This window comes from Thalassophryne amazonica, chromosome 9 (genome assembly GCF_902500255.1).
Source record: "Thalassophryne amazonica chromosome 9, fThaAma1.1, whole genome shotgun sequence".
Lineage (NCBI taxonomy): Eukaryota > Metazoa > Chordata > Actinopteri > Batrachoidiformes > Batrachoididae > Thalassophryne > Thalassophryne amazonica.
In genome coordinates this window covers 88,790,667-88,814,264 of record NC_047111.1, presented here as the reverse complement: position 1 = coordinate 88,814,264, position 23,598 = coordinate 88,790,667, and the positions used below count along the sequence as shown (strand labels likewise).

Genomic DNA, 23,598 nt, shown 5'->3' with positions numbered 1-23,598 from the left:
AAAGATAACTTTCCAGTTATCTGATTAGCGGTTATCGAAGCTACCTTTTTGGTTAGCTGTGCCCACCACTGTCTGAGTAACATATTTGGAAGGCTAAATTAACTAAATTTACAGATTCCTCAGGTCATAGACAAGATCAGCTCTCACTCGAAAGCTTGCAACGTGGGTGCAGGCAACTGGATGAAGGAAATACTGATTCATTCGAGAACTTACATGTATTTGTTGACACTATGATGCTGATGACTATGATGCCACCTCAGTGATTCCATATATCAAGCAGCACATTTCATCATTGATGGGATTCTTTAAATAAAACTTCCCTGAAAACAGTTTCAGTCTCAGTATGACTGGGTGAGAGATCCTATCAATGCACCAGCTCCAACTGGTTGCAGCTCTGCAGTGGAGGACCAGTTCACTGACATGATGTCTGACTCCCCATTGAGACTGAGGTTCACATCACAGACACTGAGTGAATTCTGGCTGAGTGTAAAGAGACAGTACCCACTCTTAGGGCAGAAGGCTATGGGCATTCTTCTTGCATTTGCAACGTCATATCTTTGTGAGACAGGCTTCTCTGCTGTTGATGCACTTAAGACCAAGTACAGGTCCCAGCTAAACATTGAGCAGGAGCTGAGAGTTGCAGCATCATGCCTCAAGCCCCACTTTGAAAAGCGGTGCACCGCAAAACTGGCTCATTGTAGTCATTAATCCTGACTTCCTCAGGACTTCCTTTGATAAAACAAAAAAAAAAAAAAAACACAAATTGCTTTATTCATTTTTGTTTTGTCAGTTAAAGTGTTTTATATACTGTGCTCCTGAGTTAGTGTTCTGATCAATTTTAATTTATTATCATTTACTGATTTTACTTAATTTTATTTTTCAGTATCAAATGGCAATCGGTCAAAAAATGTTTAGAGTTTAAGTAATTTCAAGTTATTTCAAGCAAAGTACTTTAAATTTTTTTCTGTTACAGACTAAAAACAATGTTAATAAAGTTATCCTTTGTTATAAGTTGATCTATATTTCTTTAATGTTAAGGATGCAATGTTATGCAGATGTGTACTTATAGCAATTTTTGTATTTGTAGTCACGGCGGAGAGTGGGGAGAATGTGAAAGGTTTTCTTCTTCCTAGGGGGTGCGTAACAGAAAATAATTGAGAAGCACTGCCTTAGGTCATACCCAATTACTACAGTAAATTTGAGGAAGTTTTTTTTATTTATTTAGTACAGCTGCAAAGGGGACACAGATTGTGGCAGCCAGTATTTCTCAGCCTGCCAGAAAATGTGTCCACTATCTTCATAAGTTGTATCACATCATGCCATCAGGGTTTTTGTCTTTATAGATACCTTGGCTCATACCTATGGATGGGTATCGATAAGATATCGATGCCATTATCGATTCCGCTTATCGATCCAATTCCTTATCGATTCCCTTATCGATTCCTCTTGTGATTTTTTTGTGTGTGTATTAAAAGTAGGCTTTACAGGTTTTCTATGTCAGCGGGTCAAAGAGCTTTTTGTTATCGTGCACCCGCTCTGTGGAACGGTCTTCCTGCGACCATGAGGCAGTTGGAGTCCATGGACATTTTTAAGTCAAGACTTGAAGACTATTTTTATTCTCTTTCTTATAAATGTTTTTTATTTTTTTATCTGTTTTATTCTTTTACTTCTGTTTTTAATTATGCATTTGAATTTTTTAAATTTTTTATGTTGAACTGTTCTATGTGAGGTGCCTTGAGACGGCTTTTGTTGTGATTTGGCGCTTTATAAGCCGATTAAATTGAACTGAAATTGAACAACATTTTATTAAGTCTAAAAGTAAATAAATATGAAATTGGTTACTGGATCCATAAACTTTGGACATAATAAACTCTACATTGTGGATCCTTGATCTCTGGACATAAATTAACAAAATCTGTAGTTTTTGTCAAAACCATTTCCTTTCAGACATTATTGGCATGAATGTCTTTCCATACATCTGAGCTGAGCTCTTGCAGCTGCCGTGCTGCACGTCAGGATGCAATTTATAAAGAATGCAGGATGTCTCATTTTGGGAGGAAAAAAAACATTTTAGTCGATTGTAGTTTCTTATGGAACCCGGGAGAGGTCACTTAAAGTGACATTTTTTTTCTGGCCGTGATAAATTGTGCGCACGTTTTCCTTTAATTGAGCCCACGAATTAATAAAACAAGCCCTCGAATTAATAAAACGTGCGCACGTTTTCCTTTCGTTCAAAATTAACTGTATAATATGACCTAAACTGTCATCCTCACTACGGGGAGACGCTTCACCCTCAGCATCCTTTTTAATGTGCTTAAACTCCAGATGATAGCATGCTGGGTAGCTGGAATCTCTCTATGTCCTTGTGCGCCCAAACCATGAAATACCCTGACCAGATCCATTTGTAATGGGGAAATGTATTACGCTGTCTCCTGGTTTGTTGGCTAATAGCCAACATTTATGTGTCAAGACAATACTGAGTGCATGTTTTATAAATTGTGGCCACATTTAAGTAGATCGTGCCCTTGTTTTACTCAAACAATGCTTAGCGCACAATATCATGAAACGTGCGCACATTCTCTCTACATGCAAAACATTTTGCAATGACACGTCCAGGGCTCCGTAGTTTATCGTCTGTATTGCAATGTTTGTTAAGAGGTGTCATCTTATTTAAAGTGGCAATTCGTTTTGAAGTTATTAATTCTGACCGGACTCTGTCTCGGCAGAGAGCCACGCAGCGTTTAGAGCTGTGCCAAGGGAACGGAGGATGATTCTCTTTTCTTGACTGCAACAAAAAAAGAGTCCCAGTTAGTGACTTTAATACACACAAAAGTGACTCACAATATTGTAATGGCTTTGAGAGGGGTTAAGAAGCGGACTTGCCGTTTCTGAAGAGCAGCGAATCAAAGAACCAATGAGCTAGTGGATCGAAGCATTGCTTCAATGGTTCACGCTTTAAAGTGGAGTCGCACTGCAGAAACGGGTGATTACAGAGCCGCTGCAGGGTCTGTAATCAACGTAGAGGAATGATGATTTTCCCGACAAACACCCTCAAAAACAACAGCTGCTCTGAAAGACTGATAAGGGAATCGTTAAGCAAAAAGGCTATTGATATCGTGGATCGAATAATTTCTTAACGATACTCGAAAAGAACCGGTTCTCGATACCCAAGCCTACTCATACCCAATTACTACTACGTATGGTTGTTCTGTCAAACCATTTATTAAAAATGCTGGCATAAATTAATGCAGCTGTCACACCTCGACGACCAGCAGATGCTGACAGCCCCATTTCCACCGAGTGGTTCGGGTCAGTACTGCATGGTGTGGTGCAGGTCAGAAACTTTTTTTTTGTCTTGATGGATCATTTCCATTATGTACAGAATGCTGATGAGTCTGGCTGTGGTAAACGCTGCCGTGAATGAAGTGCTGTGACTCTTTAAACTTTTCAAGCGCTGGCTGCTCCAATCAGGTCCACTGATCTGATCAGGTCTGTGATGACCTGAATATTGAAGCACTGTCATGACTTAAACTTTTAAAGCTCCAGTTGACCACAATCAGGTGTCTGATCACACCGACAGCGACTGCACTTTAAAAGTCATCATAGCATTTCAGGATCTGATCAATCAGGTCGTCTGATGATCGCACCGACAGCGACGGCGCTTTTAAAGAATCACATCGCTTATTCAGGTTTGATCAGACCTGATCACGGTCAACTTTAAACTTTAAAAGATTAAATCATCACAGCATTTCTGTCTGACTAGATGTGATCAGAGCAAGACATCGGCATCCTCTGAGAAAATGCACCCGGAGCAGAAAAACCATAGAGGGACTTGTTTTGAAACGCTACGTTTCCAGCTACAACAAGGAATTAAACATATTTTCAAAGGTCGTTTTCCAAAATCACGAGTTTTATGTGAATATGTGTCTGTCAGACTGTGATGATGGATTGGACTGAAGGGAACAGGTAATATTTAATCCGAGTATGAATGAAACAATCTGTCCGCATGAAACAGATCGTAAAGTTCCGAGTCTGTTGTGTCTGTCCCCCCCGCCAAAAAAGTAGAAAATTTACCATTTAAACTCAGAAGCATACTTAAACATCCCGTTTCTTGTCAGCATTCGAGAGAGAGAGCGAGAGCTGTGTCTCCCCCCCCCAACACTCACAGACCTGCTGATTCTGTTTCTGGATTTCTGAATTTATGAGTTGAGGTTCGATTACCTGTTCTGAGCACACACGTGTCCACCAGTTAAATCACCTGTTCTCAGCACACAGAGGCGCTGCAGGCTGCGTGATCAGCCACACATGTATGTTCCACCTGTTCTCCAGCTGATTCACTGTGGATGCACTCAGTTTTTGTAAGTGTATAGTAGCACCGTGTTGCAGACTTGCATGCCGTGTTGTGCACACTTGCTTAAAAACTGTGCTTTCTGCATCCAACACACTATGCAGAAAAAATAAACAGGTTTAATTTTTTGCGTTCACCAAATGTAGCCCTATTTGGTGAACGCAAAAAATTAAACCTGTTTTTTTTTTTTTTTTGCGTTTACCAAATGTAGCCCTCAACTCAGCCACATGGGGTGTGCAGCCAGGACATTCTGAGTGCCGGTCCCAAGCCCGGATAAATGAGGAGGGTTGCGTCAGGAAGGGCATCGGGCGTAAAACAAGCCAACCCAACTATGCTTACTCAGAATTGAATTCCCATACCGGATCGGTCGCGGCCCGGGATAACAACGTCCGCCACCGGTGCTATTGCCCAACAGGGTGCCGGTGGAAATTGGGCTACTGCTGGGCGAAGACAACGAAGAAGAGGAGGAAAACGTTGCCACGAACAGCGGGAGAAGAAGAAAACTAGAAGGGTGGAAATGAGAGTGGGGACTTTGAATGTTGGTAGTATGACTGGTAAAGAGAGAGAGCTGGCTGATATGATGGAGAGGAGAAAGGTAGACATATTGTGTGTGCAAGAGACCAAGTGGAAGGGAAGTAAGAGCAGGAGCATCGGCGGTGGGTACAAGTTGTTGTACCATGGTGAGGACAGGAAGAGAAATGGTGTTGGGGCCATTTTAAAGGAAGAGTATGTTAAAAGTGTGTTGGAGGTTAAGCGAGTGTCTGACAGGGTGATGAGTGTGAAGTTGGAAATTGAAGGGGTGATGATGAATATCATCAGTGCATATGCCCCACAGGTAGGTTGTGAGATGGAGAAAGAAGATTTCTGGAGTGTGTTAGATGAGGTGGTGGAGAGTGTGCCCAAGCATGAAAGAGTGGTGATTGGAGCAGACTTCAATGGGCATGTTGGTGAAAGGAACAGAGGTGATGAGGAAGTAATGGGTAGATATGGTATCAAGGATAGCAATGGGGAAGGACAGATGGTAGTTGATTTTGCAAAAAGGATGGAAATGGCTGTGGTGAATACCTACTTTAAGAAAAGGGAGGAGCACAGGGTAACGTATAAGAGTGGAGGAAGGTGCACACAGGTGGACTACATTCTTTATAGGAGATGCAAGCTAAAAGAAATCACAGACTGTAAGGTGGTAGCAGGAGAGAGTGTCACTAGACAGCATAGGATGGTTGTTTGTAGGATGACTTTAGAGGTAAAGAAGAAGACGACAGTGAGAGCTCAACAAAGGATCAGATGGTGGAAGCTGAAGGAGGAAGACTGTTGTGTGAAATTTAGCGAGCAGGTGAGAGAAGCACTAGTTGGAGGGGAAGCAGTTTTGGACAACTGGAAAAGTACTGCAGATGTGGTGAGGGAGACAGCTAGGGCAGTACTGGGTATGACATCTGGACAGTGGAAGGAAGACAAGGAGACTTGGTGGTGGAATGAAGAGGTCCAGGAAAGCATAAGGAGAAAGAGGTTGGCGAAAACGTTTTGGGATAGTTGGAGAGATGAAGAAAGTAGACAGGAGTACAAGGAGATGCGGCGTAAGGCGAGAAGAGAAGGGGCAAAAGCAAAGGAAAAGGCATATTGCGAGCTGTACAAGAAGTTGAATAGTAAGGAAGGAGAAAAGGACTTGTACCGATTGGCCAGACAAAGGGACAGAGCTGGAAAGGATGTGCATCAGGTTAGGGTGGTAAAAGATGCACATGGTAATGTGCTGACAAGTGAGGAGTGTGTGCTGAGAAGGTGGAGGGAATATTTTGAAGAGTTGATGAATAAAGAAAATAAGCGAGAGAAAAGGCTAGATGATGTGGTGAGAGTAAATCAGGAAGTAAAAGAGATTAGCAAGGAAGAAGTGAGGGCTGCTATGAAGAGGATGAAGAGTGGAAAGGCAGTTGGTCCAGATGACATTCCAATGGAGGCATGGAAATGTCTAGGAGAGATGGCAGTAGAGTTTCTAACCAGATTGTTTAATAAAATCTTGGAAAGTGAGAGGATGCCTGAGGAGTGGAGACGAAGTGTGCTGGTTCCTATTTTCAAGAACAAGGGTGATGTGCAGAGCTGCAGTAACTACAGAGGCATAAAGCTGATCAGCCACAGCCTGAAGTTATGGGAAAGAGTAGTAGAAGCTAGGCTTAGAAAACAGGTGAAGATCTGTGAGCAGCAATATGGTTTCATGCTGAGAAAGAGCACTACAGATGCAATGTTTGCTCTGAGAATACTGTTGGAAAAGTACAGAGAAGGACAGAAAGAGTTATATTGTGTGTTTGTGGACTTAGAAAAAGCTTATGATAGGGTGCCAAGAGAAGAGTTGTGGTATTGTATGAGGAAGTCTAGAGTGGCAGAGAAGTATGTTAGGGTAGTGCAGGACATGTACAAGAATAGTGTGAGAGCGGTGAGAGGCGCAGTCGGAATGACAGACTCATTCAAGGTGGAGGGGGGATTACACCAAGGATCAGCTCTGAGTCCTTTCGTGTTTGCTGTGGTGATGGACAGGTTGACAGATGAGATCAGACAGGAGTCCCCATGGACTATGATGTTTGCAGATGACATTGTGATCTGTAGTGAGAGTAGAGAGCAAGCTGAGTCTAGTCTGGAGAAGTGGAGCTATGCTTTGGAGAGAAGGGGAATGAAAGTCAGTACAAGCAAGACTGAGTACATGTGTGTGAATGAGAGGGAGCCCAGTGGAATAGTGCAGTTACAAGGAGTAGAAGTGGTGAAAGTAGATGAGTTTAAATATTTGGGGTCAACTGTTCAAAGTAATGGAGAGTGTGGTAGAGAGGTGAAGAAGAGAGTGCAGGCAGGGTGGAGTGGGTGGAGAAAGGTGGCAGGAGTGATTTGTGACCAAAGAATATCAGCAAGAGTGAAGGGGAAAGTTTACAAAACAGTAGTGAGACCAGCTATGTTGTATGGTTTAGAGACAGTGGCACTAACAAAAAGACAGGAGGCAGAGCTGGAGGTGGCAGAGCTGAAGATGTTGAGATTCTCTTTGGGAGTGACAAGAATGGACAAGATTAGGAATGAACATATCAGAGGGACAGCTCAGGTGGGACGGTTTGGAGACAAGTCAGAGAGGCGAGATTGAGATGGTTTGGACATGTGCAGAGGAGGGACCCAGGGTATATAGGGAGAAGGATGCTGAGGATGGAGCCACCAGGCAGGAGGAGAAGAGGGAGACCAAAGAGGAGGTTCATGGATGTGCTGAGAGAGGACATGCAGGTGGTTGGTGTGACAGAGGAAGATACAGAGGACAGGGTGAGATGGAAACGATTGATCTGCTGAGGCGACCCCTGACGGGAACAGCCGAAAGACAAAGAAGAAGAAGAAAACCAAATGTAGCCCTCAGCATACTGCTGGCAGGGAGCAAAAACTTGCTGTAGAACTGTTTAAACTGTGCATAGAGCTGCTTAACTAGGCATAGACGTACGCCACAATACGCAATTCTACGTTTGCACCGGAGTGAAAGGGGCATTATTGGACACCGTTCCTGTGCAGTACTTGTGGAATCAATGCGAAGGCACACATGCATTAAACGTTGTCAAAAGATTATGAAACAGATTTTTTAATCATGTACTGAACAACCAACATGATGTTATTTTTGTCTGGAAGTAGGGGGAAATCGTTTTTAAGAGCTGCACAACGTTTGTAAGCCCTGCACTGTGTGAGTGCACGCTCCCGCCTCAGGGGATACAATTCCTGGCAGGGATAGCTACTTTGGCACTACACAGGTGTCAGTCGCAGTGCTCCCCTAGTCTGAGTGATCTTCTGCATGAGACCGCAATATATCACAGTCACAGAAGTCAAGCCTCTTGTGCACACCACACTGGTTAAAGTAACAGTAACACCTGGTGGTTAATGTGAGGACTGTCACATATGCATCACATTCCACCTCAATTTTGCTCTCACCGGATTTTAAATTATTTTGACAGGTGCCAAAATGAACCCCAAAATTCAGGAAACCGCCAATTGGCGGGAGATTCTTGTGCCTGCCAAATGTGAGCCTTCCTTTGTTGCTAGTTTGACCAATGATCAGTGATCATGAATAGTTTTAGTGATTAATTAAATAGTGCTAATTAAATATCAAAAATTATTATAGTCTTTGGGATTTTACCAACCTCGTCTCCTTGAAAAGTCTTTTCTCAGAACATTGGACTTTCGGCTCTGGAATTCTGGTCCCCTGAAGTCACCTCTGACATTATCAACTGGTTCTGGCCTGACTAATACAGTGCCTGGATAAATAGAAAAAGCAGAGTTAGTAAGTAAAGATATTTAACAGTAATAGTATTCTTAATGCATGTAGCATGTACTCGTAAGACTTACCTTTTGGTAATCTAGTAATATCGAGATGACCATTTGAATTAATTGGTAGATCCAAGTCTTCACCTCCATTCGAGTCACCAGATTCATCTAGTCCAGAATGCTTAACAACAACTGAAGGCTTTCTGAAATACAAAGTGACATCAGGGAACAAATGTGTGAAGTTCAAGAGATTGGAAAGCTTTTCTACTGACTAGTAATTACTGTGACTGGGAACAAGCAGGCTGCGGAAAGGTTTTATTTAGTGATTCCACCAGATTTAGCTCAGCTTTGGTGTTTTTTCTTAAGGATGTATATGCTTTGTCAGCTAAAAATGCTCCATTTTTGCTGGTGCTCAACAAAGAAAATATTGATACCACTACAGTCAGTGATGGAGCAGAAAGATCCACCCAGCAACTTTGTGACATTTGAGCTTAACTTTGCTTCTTTGCTGGACTGCATTGTTGCTTTAGCATAAACCGTCTTTAAAACACTTGTTCAGTGTCAGAGCAGAGGTATTTGGACTGCAACAAAGAAGACAGCTCAGAGACAGACATCGTGCTGATCAACGTGAAATAAAGATTAAAACAGTGCCAGAGGCACTCTAGCTTACAAGACATTTCAGCTAGAAAAGTAGTCATGGCCAAACTCCAAAGATTGTATTGAGGTTAAAATAAGAAATAAAAATCTTAAAAACCCTTCAGAGCTACCCTTGTGCCAAATTTCAGCTCAATATCTTTAAAACTGTTGACCAATGCCTCTAGGTGGCATTTTCAATATAGCTGTCATGGCAGCCATGTTTGAAATTTGATTGCAATGCCATAAACAAACTTTGGTGTCCTCATGGGAAGGAGCATGCACACCAAGTTTCACCTTCATTGATTCAGTGGTTGTGAAAAGATGATGTTTAAAGTAACAGGAAAAGTGGGCGTGATTACAATCAGACATGTGAGAGACAAATAAAGAAAAATGCTTAAAATGGCCAGGGCTGAAGGGTTTTAGCCATGCTAATGCCCCCCAGAACCATTTTCTGCAGTGAATTTGCAAAATATCTGGCTTGTAATTACATTTGACTGCAATAAATAAAAACGTCAAAAGGTAATAAGAAAAAAAAACATTTTAACTGTGGATCATACAGCATGCAACTCTAACCAGATGGGTTCTTGCAGTTCTCACATAATTTTAATAAGAGAATGGTTGCCTTGTTATACATTATACAAAATGCAGGCATCAACATTAACGCTTGTCCGATTGTCTGGGACAAGCATAAAATGCGATCAGACAAGCAATATGCTTTAATCGTTGTCCGACCGGACAAGTGGCATTTTTTTTTGGCTTAAAACGGTCAAATTCTTTATTTTCGTCGCTCAAAACCAAAATACCTGACCGCTGCATTTTTGTTTTCTTATTTACATCACGTCTTGTGTCACACCTGGCGAGAAAGCGTCTTCGGTTTTTCCTGCCACTCTCCACGCAGTTAACAATCGGGATGGAGCCGAGAGGGACACCCTTGCAGATGAAGTCTATTTTCCCCCAGGATCTGAGGTGCAGAATGCACTGGTTGGAAAGTCGTACAAGCCTGTGCTGATGCATCTTTGAATTGAGGCCTAGGTTGTTGATCCAAATCAGTAGGGAACACAAGAACAGAAGTCCCAAAGGTACCACTAGTGACATTGCAGTCAGTTTGCCCATCAAATGGAGCAGCAAACCAAAAGACAGTGTCACAGTCTGTTGAATGTGTAAGATGAGATGAATTACATTGCCCACTCTCTGCAGGTATGACAATGCAGTCATAGTTAGGGAGTTGATGGTAATGCCAATGAAGGTTGTTTGTTGACTGTGAACAAGAGAACTCTTCGCAAAATTCACTGTGAGTCCTAACTGAGAGACATGGTTCAGTGGAAGAGCTGTATCGTTGTGCGCCTGCTCCTGAGTCAGCGCAAGCCAATCGTCTAAGTAGGGTGGGATTCTTAATCCAAGAGCTTGCAGTGGGACTAGTGCTGCAGCCATACATCTGGTAAATGTATGAGGGGTGAGAGAGAGGCCAAAAGGAAGCACCCTGAACTGGTATGCCTGTCCCTCGAAAGCAAAGCAGAGAAACTGCCTGTGACGAGGTCCCACTGGCACATGGAAATAGGCATCCTTTAAGTCAACGCTTGTGAACCAGTCTCCTGGTGCGATAGCTTGAAGGACGTCTACTGTGCGGAGCATGTGAAACTGCAGCACCTTGAGATAACGATTCAGATGTCGTAGATCGAGGATAGGACAAAGCCGCCATCCTTCTTTGGAACAAGGAAGTAGACTGAATAGAACCCTCTGAACTGTGATCTGGCTCTATGGCTCCCTTCTCCAGGAGTTCCAAAACCTCCTGTTGTAGGGCAGCAGACTTCACTGGGTCAGAAACAACCATCATCCTCACCCCACTGAACTTTGGAGGACGACATTTGAGCTGAATACTGTAACACTCGAACAAGGTTGAAATCGCCCATGGATGTTTCTGTGAAGGCTCTCAGTTGTCCAGGTGGTTTCCATAGTAGAGAAGCTTGAATCTTCGACTGGACTGGGTTGGTTGATGCTTTGTCCCGTTTACAACCTGGGGGGGGGGCCTGAGACACGCTTTGTCCCCTGTTTACAATGGGGTACTCAGGTCAAAGCAGTTTCAGTTTTTTGTTCATGGTAATGAGTCATTCACTTCAGGAGAAGCGCCAGTCAGGTTAGGTTTAAAACTCCAGCTTTTTTGGCTTCTGTTTGTTCTTCTCTACAAGGGTGAGACAAAAGTCAGACTACCAGAGCAAGAATTTTAGCTGAGGAAGCTTCTGCGATTTGAAGCGAAACGTCCTTGTGTCAAGCAACCCAGTCCAGTCGAAGATTCAAGCTTCTCTACTATCACCCACGGATCTTGAACTTGGGCCTCCCAGTACCCGAGATGAGTTAGTGAAAAATGGCTGGGGGCCAAACACTGGCAGTCAGACCTGACCACCTCTGCCTCACGTCCCCGAGGACCTCTGGGTGCGATTACTGGAAGCTCTGTGAAACCATTCAGTTCTCGGGGGTCTGCCTGTAGGCTCTCGAAAGGCAGGCCGCTGGACGAGCCGGCCCTCAACAGCGAGGCATGTTCAGCTCTGGAAGTAGGAGGGAGCCTGGATGTAGAGTGAAATGTGAATGTGAATGTCTGACAGGCTGAGGCCTGGAAGTCCGATGTAGGTCAACAAACTGTTGCTGAGATTTACTAGCCTCAATAGCATTATCCAAAGTTTGTTGGGCCGCAGGCCTGAACTTTTTTTTATAGTACATGGACTTTGGTGGAATTAATAAGCAAAATAAGAGCTATTTTTCAGTCCCATTTTCTTGCTCATTTTAGTAATAAAAAGCATATTTTCCCATATTGGCAAGATGACAGAACTATAATACACAGTCTGTCACATGGATTAGAACACTGTTATTACTATTCCATAAAGCAGGGGTGGCCAAGTTCGGTCCTCGAGAGCCACATTCCTAACACTCTTAGTTGTCTCCCTGCTCCAACACACCTGAATCCAATGAAAGACTCGTTAGCAGACTTTTAATGAGCCTTTGCAAGGAAGCCTTGATGATAATTTTCTATCGGCTATTTGCAAGAAAACGCCCTAGAGGCAAAATTGGGAACTACAGTTGTAAACAAACTAGTCGATCTGTACCCACAACTTTAGAAATCTGTGGACTCATATTTATAAACTGGAGCTTTTAGTGAAGCTTAGGGCTAGTGACCGGCAATCACCTCAGCATTACACTGTATTTGTTGTCTTTCTGCCGCCTGATTCTGTTTTTTTCTCTCCATTTGAGGTGCGGCTCCTTCCAGAGATGGGAGTGGATGTCTTCTTCTGCAAGCCTCCCGTCCTGTGCACCAGCATGGACTACCAAAATTTAACCGTATATTCGTGTTGTCAATTGTGTCGGTAGCATGGCCCAAGCAGAGGGTCACCCCTTTGAGTCTGGTCTGTTTGAGGTATCTTCCTTAAATCAGAGGGAGTTTTTCCCTTACCACTGTCATCTGTGTGCTTGCTCTAGGGGTTGGTAAGGTTAGACCTTACTTGTGTGAAGCACCTTGAGGCAACTTTGTCATTTGTCGCTATATAAATAAAATAAATTGAATTCGGTACAGCTCATCATTGACTGGTTTGTTTATAATTGCAGTTCCCAATTTTGCCACCAGGGCGCTGCCTTGCAAACAGACTGCCTTTTGTAAAGACATATTCAAATTTGACTGTTACTGTTCAATCTCTACATTTATCTAAACATTTGACTTCAGCAATTTGTGCTTTTACAACAACTAATAGTGTCTTAAAATAAACTTTGATACAAGTAAAGCTGCACCTAGTAAGTCCCTTTGGCTGCTCCCTTGTTTTCACTTAGGATCACCACAGCAGAACCAAAGAGGATCTGGGGTGATTTGGCACAAGTTTTACAACAGATTCCCTTCCTGATGAAACTCCATATTATATGGAGAAATGTAGCAGAAGTGGGATTTTAACCGGGAACCTTCCGCTGCACCTGATGTTCATTAAGTAACCAATATCACTTTTAGTTATCAGGAACACTGATTTGGGTTTAAATTTGATTCTTATTTACTTATATAAATGGGAAATGCAGTAACAGATTTTTTTAAACCAGTGCTGACTTCCGCATTTCTGGGATACTGCCAATTTATGTGTAACGCGAAACCACTTAGTGGAGCAGATAACTGTAACAACTGTTCATTTCTGTAAAGAAGCACCAAAGTTGGCACAAATACTCCTTAGACATTACTCTTTTGAAAAAACTGAGTAGCCACTTGAATTTTCAGTAGGCGGCCAGGTAGGGGTCAATTGAAGAATTACACAGGGGTCAAAATTTAAAAATGCTCCAATCATATTGAAAGCTATACCACATTATTTGTCTGATCACAATGATACCAAAAAGGTATAGTTTGGACTATCTATGACTGAATGTTATGGAGTTAAGGGGCAAAACAACAAGAATGGTGACAAAGGTTAATTTCAGTTTGTACAGGGGTTAGAAGTTAAAGTTGCTCCAATTTTGGTAAAAAGTGGTGCAAATTATTGGTTGAACTAATAGGATTAATAAATGAAAAGGTTTTGACTGTGTTAGCAATGTCGACGTCCATTGGATTCTATGACATGTGACATATGTTACCCTGTAACATGATAACTAAGCATGCCACATAGTGCAAACTATTCCTTTTTAAAACCCTATTAACTCAACCAATAATTTGCATCACATTTTACAATATTTAGAGCAACTTTAACATCTGACCCCTGTACACACTAATGCTGACCTTTGTTACCATTCTTGCTGTTTTTACCCCATAACTCCATAACATTCAGTCATAGATAGTCCAAACTATACCTTTTTGATATTGTTGTGATCAGACAAATAATGTGGTATAGCTTTCAATATGATTGAAACATTTTTAAATTTTGACCCCTGTGTAATTCTTCAATTGCCTGGCCGCCTACTGAAAATTCAAGTGGCTACTCAGTTTTTTCAAAAGAGTAATGTCTAAGGAGTATTTGTGCCAACTATGGTGCTTCTTTCCAGATTTGAAGGATTCCTCTGTAAATATTCTGTTATCTGCTGCACTAACTCAAACATTTTTCACATCAGTATTTGACTTCTACGAGCATGTTAAATGTTTATCATATTTTGCTCCACATGAATACAGTAAAACTTGCCTAAACCACATCATATAAACTGGATATTCGCACTCACCATACAAAAGCAAAAGTTTCAATGCTTTTGTATGGTTTTCCATTTAATAAACACCGTATATAATGGATTTTCGCTCACACTGGAGAAAACATCCTGCCCAATTGCAAAGTACTTCCATTAACCCCTTAACGCCCGAATTTATATAGCTGTATATAAAAAAAAATGTTTTGTGTGTGTTTTTGCCTTTAAGTAGATGGTAAATAATGTTGAGATTATTAATTTCACTTTTGCACAAAATCTAGATAGTAATATTGGGTATTCTGGTAATGACTTTATGTTAAAATGTTATAATAATAATGATGGTATGTTGCAAATTTGTGACAACAGGCATACAGGTCAATTTGGTAAGTTGCATATTTGAGTCAGAGATTGTAGCACATATGCGACGATGGGCGTTAAGGGGTTAAGAACCCCTTGCATGTACTGGACAGAGCAGTCTGGATGTGGCCAATAACAGAGGTACAAAATGAGTTTCAGCACTGACACATGCTGATTTAAGGAAAGCGGGTACTGTATTTCCTTGATTAAAAGACCAGCCGTTTATTTTTTCAAACCGTGCTCAGACCCAGTGCCTAAACGAGGAGGGTGTAATTCAGGGTCAGTGTTTATTAACAAAATGCTGCTTGGTGCTTGCACTGCAATATGGTGTTAAGGTTCACACATATCCCTGGGTGTGATGAATCAAAGAGCTTTAGATCAGAGCCCTCTGCCGGGCTGTGAACTTACGCACCTGCTAAATGACAGACACTGCAAAGGGCTGTGATATGTCACTTTTCTGGTTTCACTCCTTCCTCTCCCATCATATTCTAGAAGTTTTTGCAGGGTGCACGGCAATTTCATTTCAAAGACATCCAGGGACAGCCCTCGTATGTTCCCATCAGAAACATGGCAGTTTGAGTTTTTGGGCAAATTACACGACAAAGTGAAAATGCAAAGAAAAAGTGACGATGCGGTAGAGAGCGGAAACATGCCGAGGATGCTGTACAGGCGAGAGACCGCAGCTACTCTGTCAAGGTGTGTAGGCTAAAACTTACCGACACGACCTTTCCTATTTGCCTCATCTTCCCTTGCAGCTGAAAACAAAACAGTATACTACTTTTCCGTGTGAAGTGATGCTGTGTTCATGTTGTGCAACGGCAGGCTGTCCCCAGTGTAACAGTATACCCCCCCGGATATCTTCCCCCTCACCTTGGAAATCCCCCCCCCCCACACACACACACACACCCACCCCCACACACCCCCGAATGGCAACATTCCTACAGGTCAGCAATGATTAAACCAAATCTTGATAAGGCCCAATAAGGATAGAGCAACCTTTAAACTCTATATTTCATGGATGTTTTATGGTCCCAGATGCAGTTTGATTGATGGTGAACCATATTGGCATTCTTTGTGTATGTATCTATAGCTTTTGATGTCTTTAAACATCTTCAAGTCTAGGTTAAAAACTCATTTGTTTGCTCTGGCTTTCGACTCAAGCTAGCCGATTCCTGATCTGGTTATGATTATCATTTTAGCCATTTTGTTCCTGTTGTGTTTTTCATTATTACTATTATTATTTTTTGGGTGTGTGCAACACTTTGGGCAGTTTTTCTGTATTAAATGTGCTATATAAATAAATTTGACATTGTATTGTAGCTATAGCTACAATAGTAATATTTCCTATTCTGAAATGTGTTTAAATCCCCCTTCCAATTATACTCTACAAATATATGGACCTGACTGACAACATGAAATGTGTGATGTGATGGGAAAATACTCCAATTTAGTTTTGCATAAATATCCACAATACATGTATAGAACACACAGTACCATACCATCTTTATTTATAAAGCACTTTAAGATATCCAGGAGGGAAGATACACTGTTACACCGGAAGTGGTCACATCCAGCGATATCACGAAGGAGTTCAAATAAGACTGCGCTGCCCGATAAGATCAAAGACTTACCGGGAGTGTAAGTTTTTCCGTATAAACGCTGATTAACATAAAAAAACGTCGGTCGGCATTTTGGTGAACTTTAAATTATCTCCCTGCAGCAGAACATCATTTCCATCTGTTTCTTTGTAGTTTAAACATGATGCGAAGTTGACGGTAAAATCTGTAACGCCGTCTTTCGTTTGCTGCTGTATGGATGAGCGGCAGTACGGTACATTTTTCCTTCAGTCTTGGATCATGATATCATGAGACATTTCCAAATAATTTTACAAAAACAAACATCATGAAATCAGGCTAAATCCAACACAGGCCAGGAAAACAAAAATAACTGAACATATTAGAACCCAGAAGTCAAAAAAATGGATTTCCGGGGGGGGAAAAAAAAACAAAAAAAAAACTACATGGGGTCTCTGATATTTTACGTGCAAGTCATTAATGTCAACTCACCTCCTGGAGTATTTAGCCTGCATACCTGCCTGCAAAGAAAGATGTTAGAATTTAGTCTTTAGTGGTAGCAGTGGTTAGAATTTTAATTTCATAAACACTTTACAGATCTTACAAAGCTGCATCAAATATGATGTCATTGCTACATTCCAATCATCACACTTGTCATTGTCATGCCTACGTTGTTTAAATCACAAACATACTTGCGCTCCTCTTTGTGCGGTGGGGTCAGGGGTAGTATTACTGGGGTAGCTTCTGCTGCCTCACTCTTGTAATAAGTAATGAGTGAGGCAGCAGAAGCAGACCACCAAATACATGCTCCATCAAGACTGTCTAGAATTTAGCAACATTGCATAAGACACCATTAATTCTATTGTGGTAAAGTCATGTAGTCTTGCTGAAATTGTGATAAAAATGTAACTCCAACTTGACACATATCCAAAAATGGCCAAGACTGGATTCAGGATGGTGGCAAGCGAAAGCACAACTGCAGGACAGCCAAGAGGGCTTGTTCCATGAGCTCTGTGCATCTTGGGGGTGCATCTTGTACCATAAGAACTTATCCATAGTGTCCAACTCTCACCAAGACTATTCCCAGGACCCACCAAAATGTGACAGTCGTGGAGGTGTCATAGTCAAAGTCATGCATGCGAGAATGGGGCTATATGGAAGTGAGTGGGTGGCCAAAAAGGAGGAGGCACTGCCTGAATGATGTGTTCAAATGATTCACCTGCAGGAGCTGTGGTGGATACATAAAGTCTGTATATCCCAGGCTTTCCCCAGAAATTTAGAGCATAGTGGCACTTGGGTGCGAGGGGGGGGGGGGGGGGGTCACCAAAGGATTTTTTTTATTTATTACTATTTAAATGGAAGAGAAGCTGTAACACTGCCTTTTTATTAAATACCAATGAAAGTCATTTCCTGTTACTTTATAGGCAGAAGAGACCAGGAAAACAGTCTGGGGAGGGGAAAAAAAAAAAAAGAAAAAAGAAAATCTGCTTGGTTGCCCACAAATCTAAACAAATAAATTACGATAAAGCATTTTTGACGAGTATGAGCATGATACGAGTAAAACTCGTCAATATCCGTGCTCATGCTGAAGGAAAGTCCTCATTTGCTAACTGATAAATTACGATAAAGCATTTTTGACGAGTATGAGCATGATACGAGTAAAACTCGTCAATATCCGTGCTCATGCTGAAGGAAAGTCCTCATTTGCTAACTGACTGTCTTCACGCTCTGTGATTGGCCAGTCACACACAGCACCCACCCCTCCCTACACAGACACGTCTCTCTGCAGCCTCTCGCACAAACACAGAAAAGATTTCTCTCTGTGTTTGGCTTGATTCTACCTCACGTTGCTCTCTCAGTACTCCTTACGTTTTCTTCAGGTCGCCTCTTTTTCGGTTTGTATGATATTTAAAGTTACTTGGTGAACTTGTTTCATATCGTACGCAGTGCATTTGACAAGACAGAGCTGAAAATGGCTCGTGTCGTGTCGGTCACTGCCTCCACTCCGGTCTGTTTTTTTATTTATTCATTTTTTTAACTGCTTGCTTGCTCTTCGTTTAGTTGGGTGATATAAAGTCAGTTCGAAAACTTTGTTCCTACTGAACACGGTGCTTTTGACAAGAATACAGTGAACAAGGCTGACATATTATTTCTGTTTGCCATCACTAGATGTTTGCATGAATCGCCAAGTTCACACAGATCATTTAAAAAAATAAACAGTCTTACATATCACTTACACACGTACACAGATATAGCTGAATGCACAAACTAGCCTATATTAATATTTTTATTGAATATGCCTGCATGCAGTATCTGAAACTTTCTCACTGCAGTTCATAAAAAATAAATTGGTCGGTTGAACAACCTCTCTCTATCCCTCTTACACAGACACACACACACAGACACACCTTAATCAATACTGTTTAACTTTGTGTGAGAAAAAAAATGCCAAGAACGTTAGGTAGTAAAAATAAATAATTGGTGTGGGGGGGGGGAAATCACACCTTGATCATAAAATAAAATTATTAAAAGAAAGATGTGTTGAGTATGACAACTCTTGTTCATAATTTCCTACTACACTGAATGTCAATTCTGAGGCTGTTCTGTAAATATTCATTCATACACCAGACTATTCAAGTTCTGAGTTCATAAAACCTTGTTCTGCAAATAGTTCTCTTGCTTTTGTGATCAAAAACATTGATTTGAATCTCAATTTTGAGGCTGTTCTGTAAATAGTTATCAAATAAACAAATATTGCAACTTCTGATCAATCCATATCAATTTCAGACTAATGTACTGATTTATGCCCCAGCTATTTCGTGTTAAACCACACCCACTTGTGCTTTAGGCCCCGCCCACTACGAGTACAGACACGGATACAGATCATTTAGATGGTTGGACAGATAGAGATACAGATAGTGGTGTACTCGCTCATCCCTAGTGGGTACCACCAGGAATGGCACAAAAACAACAAAATAACCTTCTGATCCACAAGCATTGTTTCTCTCTTCCGCTTCCCCATGATTCACACAGAGAGTCAACTGAAGATGTTTGTAAACTTTTTAAACCTTTGCGTGATGTTGGATATTCCACCAATATCAGCGCTTTATCTTGTGTTTGATGGTTAACCAGACCAATGACATACGAGTCTGGTATGCTGAATCATCGGGAGATGCCTGCTTTATGAGCTTACACGGGAAAATCAATAGAGACGAGAAATCACTCAGCATGGCCGCAAACTGGCCAAGTTCAATAAATTTAAGTAAAAGTATCAGAGAAACCAGCAAGTGAACACCCTAAACTTGAAAATCGGCACGATGGCACTGAGAATGTAATAACCTGCCACTGTGACATTTCCATTGCTTAGTGAGAGCCCTGTATCCTTTGGCTTTTACACATTTCAATGGTATTTCAGGCTTCTCTATATTAAAATTTCAAAAAATGATACTTTAAACTCACACCAAAACAAAATCTGTACATGATACAAACTGTGCAATTGTGTATTGAACAATTTTTGTCTATTGCATCACGCACATCCACACATTGACATTTGTGCTGCACTCGCAATCACAGAACAAGAATACTCATTTACCTCACTTGTAGTGTGACCTGTTGAACTTGTCATTGTATTCCTATTGTTCTTGAGAGCTGTGAACAGAACATGAATTGAACAAAACATTAAGATCATTAGCAGGTCTTATAAAACAAGCCATCCAAGATGAGCTTCATAGTTGCATCGGTGACCATACCATCTGGTTCCTCTAGCTCTGCTGTACCATTGGTTTCCTCAACAGAGGAATGAGACAAGTACTCGTGTAGTTTATTGACCAAGATATTTAGCTTGCTGTTCGTGGCGCTACAGTGAGGAAAAAAGAACATTATTAAAACAACAATAGATGTACAATATCAGGGTGTTTTACAAACAAAGCTCCCAGAAAGTATTCACAGAGCTGCACTTTTCCCACATTTTGTTAGGTCACAAGCTTATTCCAAAATGGATTACCTTTTCCCCTCAAAATTCTACACACAATACCCCATAATAACAATGTGAAAAAGTTTTTTGTTTTTTTGTTTTTTTAGATTGAGTATTATATTCAGCTATTTATCTAGGGTTAATTTGTGAAAACAAGCATCTGTGAAAAAGGAGGGGATTTTGCCCTTTATCAAGAATGAAGCCATATGACATTTGAAAAACACACTGTGCATCTCTGGCTCACCTACTTGCAAAATGGTCCAGGGTTCCGCATGCAGATAAAAACATCCAAATGCATTTGTTTTTGTGTGTATGACAGGTGGCCGTGTCATATGCAGAGTAAAATTGATTGATAACTCCCTTGATTTGATTGACTGATAAGACCCATAATTTATTTGGGCAGGACAGGCTTAAAATAACTTTACAAAGAGAGGTGGTGGAGGGAAGGGTGTAATTATTATGAGAAATCCTCAGTAGTTTGCCACAGTGTAATGTGCCATTTTGGCTGCATGCATCCATGTGGTTAGAACCATTTACCCTCTGTAAAATGATCCATAGAAATTACCAGAGATTATATTAAACAAATTTGTGAAGAAATTTTCGCTATTTATCAAGCATAGAGAAGTGTTATGAATTTAAAAAACACAGTGCCTCTTTGCAGTCATCGACATTAACCCTTGTCCGATTGTCCGGGACAAGTGTAAAATGTGATCAGAGAAGCAATATGCTCTAATTCGTTGTTCGACCGGACAAGTGGCGTTTTTTTGGTTTAAACCGCTCAAATTCTTTATTTTCATCGCTCGGCACCAAAATACCTGACCACCGCCTTTTTATTTTCTTATTTACATCACGTCTTGTGTCGCACCTCGCAAGAGAGTGTCTTCGGTTTTTCCCGCCACTCTCCACGCAGCGGACAATCGGGAAACATGATAATGTGTGCACGAGACTAGTGTATGGAGTGTGTGTTTGTAACAGAGGCTGACATTTTTTCGTGAATCCCACAGATCACGGGATTCCCCTGGGATGGGAGTCAACTTTGCTATTTATCACGTGATTGGGAAGGTACGGGATTAAAAATTCAAGGGAGCAGACGAGAGCAGGAACCAAGGTTTTAGGCAGCGAGCCGTCCTGCTGTCATTTGAGCAGTCAATTTTGAAAAAAGTCGCCGAAAAAATAGAGGGCGACTTTGCTTAAAGCCGTCTAAAATTAAGACTGGGTCTGATCACTGCAGCCGTCACACACACACACACACACACACACACACACTTTGTGATTTCACAGAAGCAGAAATCACATAAAGTAGCTGAGAACTCTGAACTTTAACAGACTGTTATTTTCCACAGATATTTTAGATGGCTTAATGTAGTTGTTTTATGTTCAAGCTCAAAACGTGATGGAGGGAAAAAAAAAAAGAGTAAGTTACCGCTTATTATTTTCAAAAATCACGAGTCAAATCAGTCTGCATTGTTTAGTTTTTTCCTGCACATTTTTTTCCTTCTCTATAGGAGTTTGGTTTTTGTGTTTGTTCTACTACAGAGTTTGAAAAAACAAAATGTTAACATTTTTCCTTATAGCAGTTCTTTATGCTGTGTTTACACATAATGACGACAAGTCACGAATGCCACGAAGTGCACATTCTTGGCCGCTGATCACGAATGTGATGATTCGGGGCAGAGGCGTCAGGTGTCCTCAGGAACTGTTGCAACCCGTTACCACACGTTACGATAAATGGCACGTATTGCTGGAGAATTATCAGGAACCATTACGCACGGTCAAGAATAATGTTCCGCGTTGTTGCGCACTATTGTGCGTAACAGCGCATCGTTAAGTTCTCTCACGTTGTTAACGAGGTGAATTGTCTCCACACACACACACACTTATTCATCCAACCAAATTCAGATCGCTCCAGTTTTTCAGAAGAACTTTGTGACTGCATGCGTAGTTGGGCTCTGTGCCATGGAGTGGAGTGCTTATGTGTAAACACACCTTTAATTTCAGAAATGGAACAGAAACAACCACAAATAAAAACGTAGGGACTGTATGTAAAATGAAGATAAAATAAAAATGTTGTTATATTCCCAGTTTCCAGTTTCTCCACTCACACCCACAGAAGTTAAACATTATTCCAGAGTTGTGTCTTGGTAGCTCCCTCACTTGTCTTCTTCCAGCATGGACATTTACTTTTTGACAACTGCCTACCTGTCACAGATTTACCATAAAGTACCACACTGTTCATATTTCTGAATGATTGATATAAATGAAGTCTAAGAAATATTCAGTGAGTTGGAAAAGTTCATATATTCATCCTCTGACATTTCCCAAGAAAACTGGCGGTAAATATTATTAACCAATTCTTCCATTAACAATAAACTGCCCTGTCCCAACCTTTTTTTCTTGGAAAATGCTGCAGGCCTCAAATGTAGGAATGGATATACATTATCAAAAAAATAAGTAAAAATAAAGCTGATCTCACAAAACAAGAAATGTGTTGATTTCATACAGTCTGCAGTTACAGAAATAGAAGACACAGTAAATGTCAGGATCATTATGTGTCCATCACATTTTAAAAACTATAAGACCACAGTACATGCATTATTTATGTTTTGTGTCTTTTAATTAAGTTTTTTTGGGGGGGATTAAGGCATAAAGTGTCTCCCTATATTATCACAGATGAACTGTTTCTGTTGCCACATCTTCTGAAATAAAACTACAGAACACTAAAGCCTAAAAACTAAAAGAAGGAAAGTACGAGGTCTGTTAGAAAAGTATCGGACCTTTTTATTTTTTGCAAAAACCATATGGATTTGAATCACGTGATTGCATCAGCCAAGCTTGAACGTTCGTGCGCATGCGTGAGTTTTTTCACGCCTGTCGGTTGCGTCATTCGCCTGTGAGCAGGCTTTGTGTGAGCAGTGGTCCACCCCTCTTGTCGGATGTTTATTGCGAATAAATGTCTGAACGATTTGGCGCTTTGCTGCATCAATTTTTTCCAGAAACTGTGAGAGACCTCCAGGTGGACACTATTCGAAAAATTCAGATGGTTTTCAGGGACCATTTTATAGGGATTACACAGATTAAGGAGTGCTCCAGCCGGTGTAAAGACCGCCCACAGCGTCTGAGAGCGCGGCGCACTCCGAGCACCGATCGACAGGCTGACACCCCGCTGAAACAACCAGATCATTTCCAACATGAAGGCTTTGTTGATCCGGGACGTTGTCTGACTTCCAAAAAAAGGCATAAGGAGTGGACATCAGCACTTTTTCGGCACATTCCACTGTTACAGGAGTTTTTTCATGGAAAAAGAAGCGGAC

At 41.3% G+C, this 23,598-nt stretch overlaps 1 protein-coding gene across 1 annotated transcript in view; it reads right to left on the bottom strand.

Moving 5' to 3' along the window:
- The window catches only part of LOC117517621 (transcriptional regulator ATRX-like), a 99,449-nt gene that overhangs the window by 62,859 nt on the left and 12,992 nt on the right, over positions 1-23,598 (bottom strand). Inside the window, exons 2-6 of the mRNA XM_034178716.1 lie at positions 20,064-20,170; positions 19,907-19,962; positions 16,807-16,835; positions 8,699-8,820; positions 8,494-8,607 (exon numbers count right to left, since the gene is read on the bottom strand). Of these exons, the coding sequence (XP_034034607.1) occupies positions 8,494-8,607; positions 8,699-8,820; positions 16,807-16,835; positions 19,907-19,962; positions 20,064-20,170 (428 nt within the window). The remainder of the gene's footprint in view (positions 1-8,493; positions 8,608-8,698; positions 8,821-16,806; positions 16,836-19,906; positions 19,963-20,063; positions 20,171-23,598) is intronic.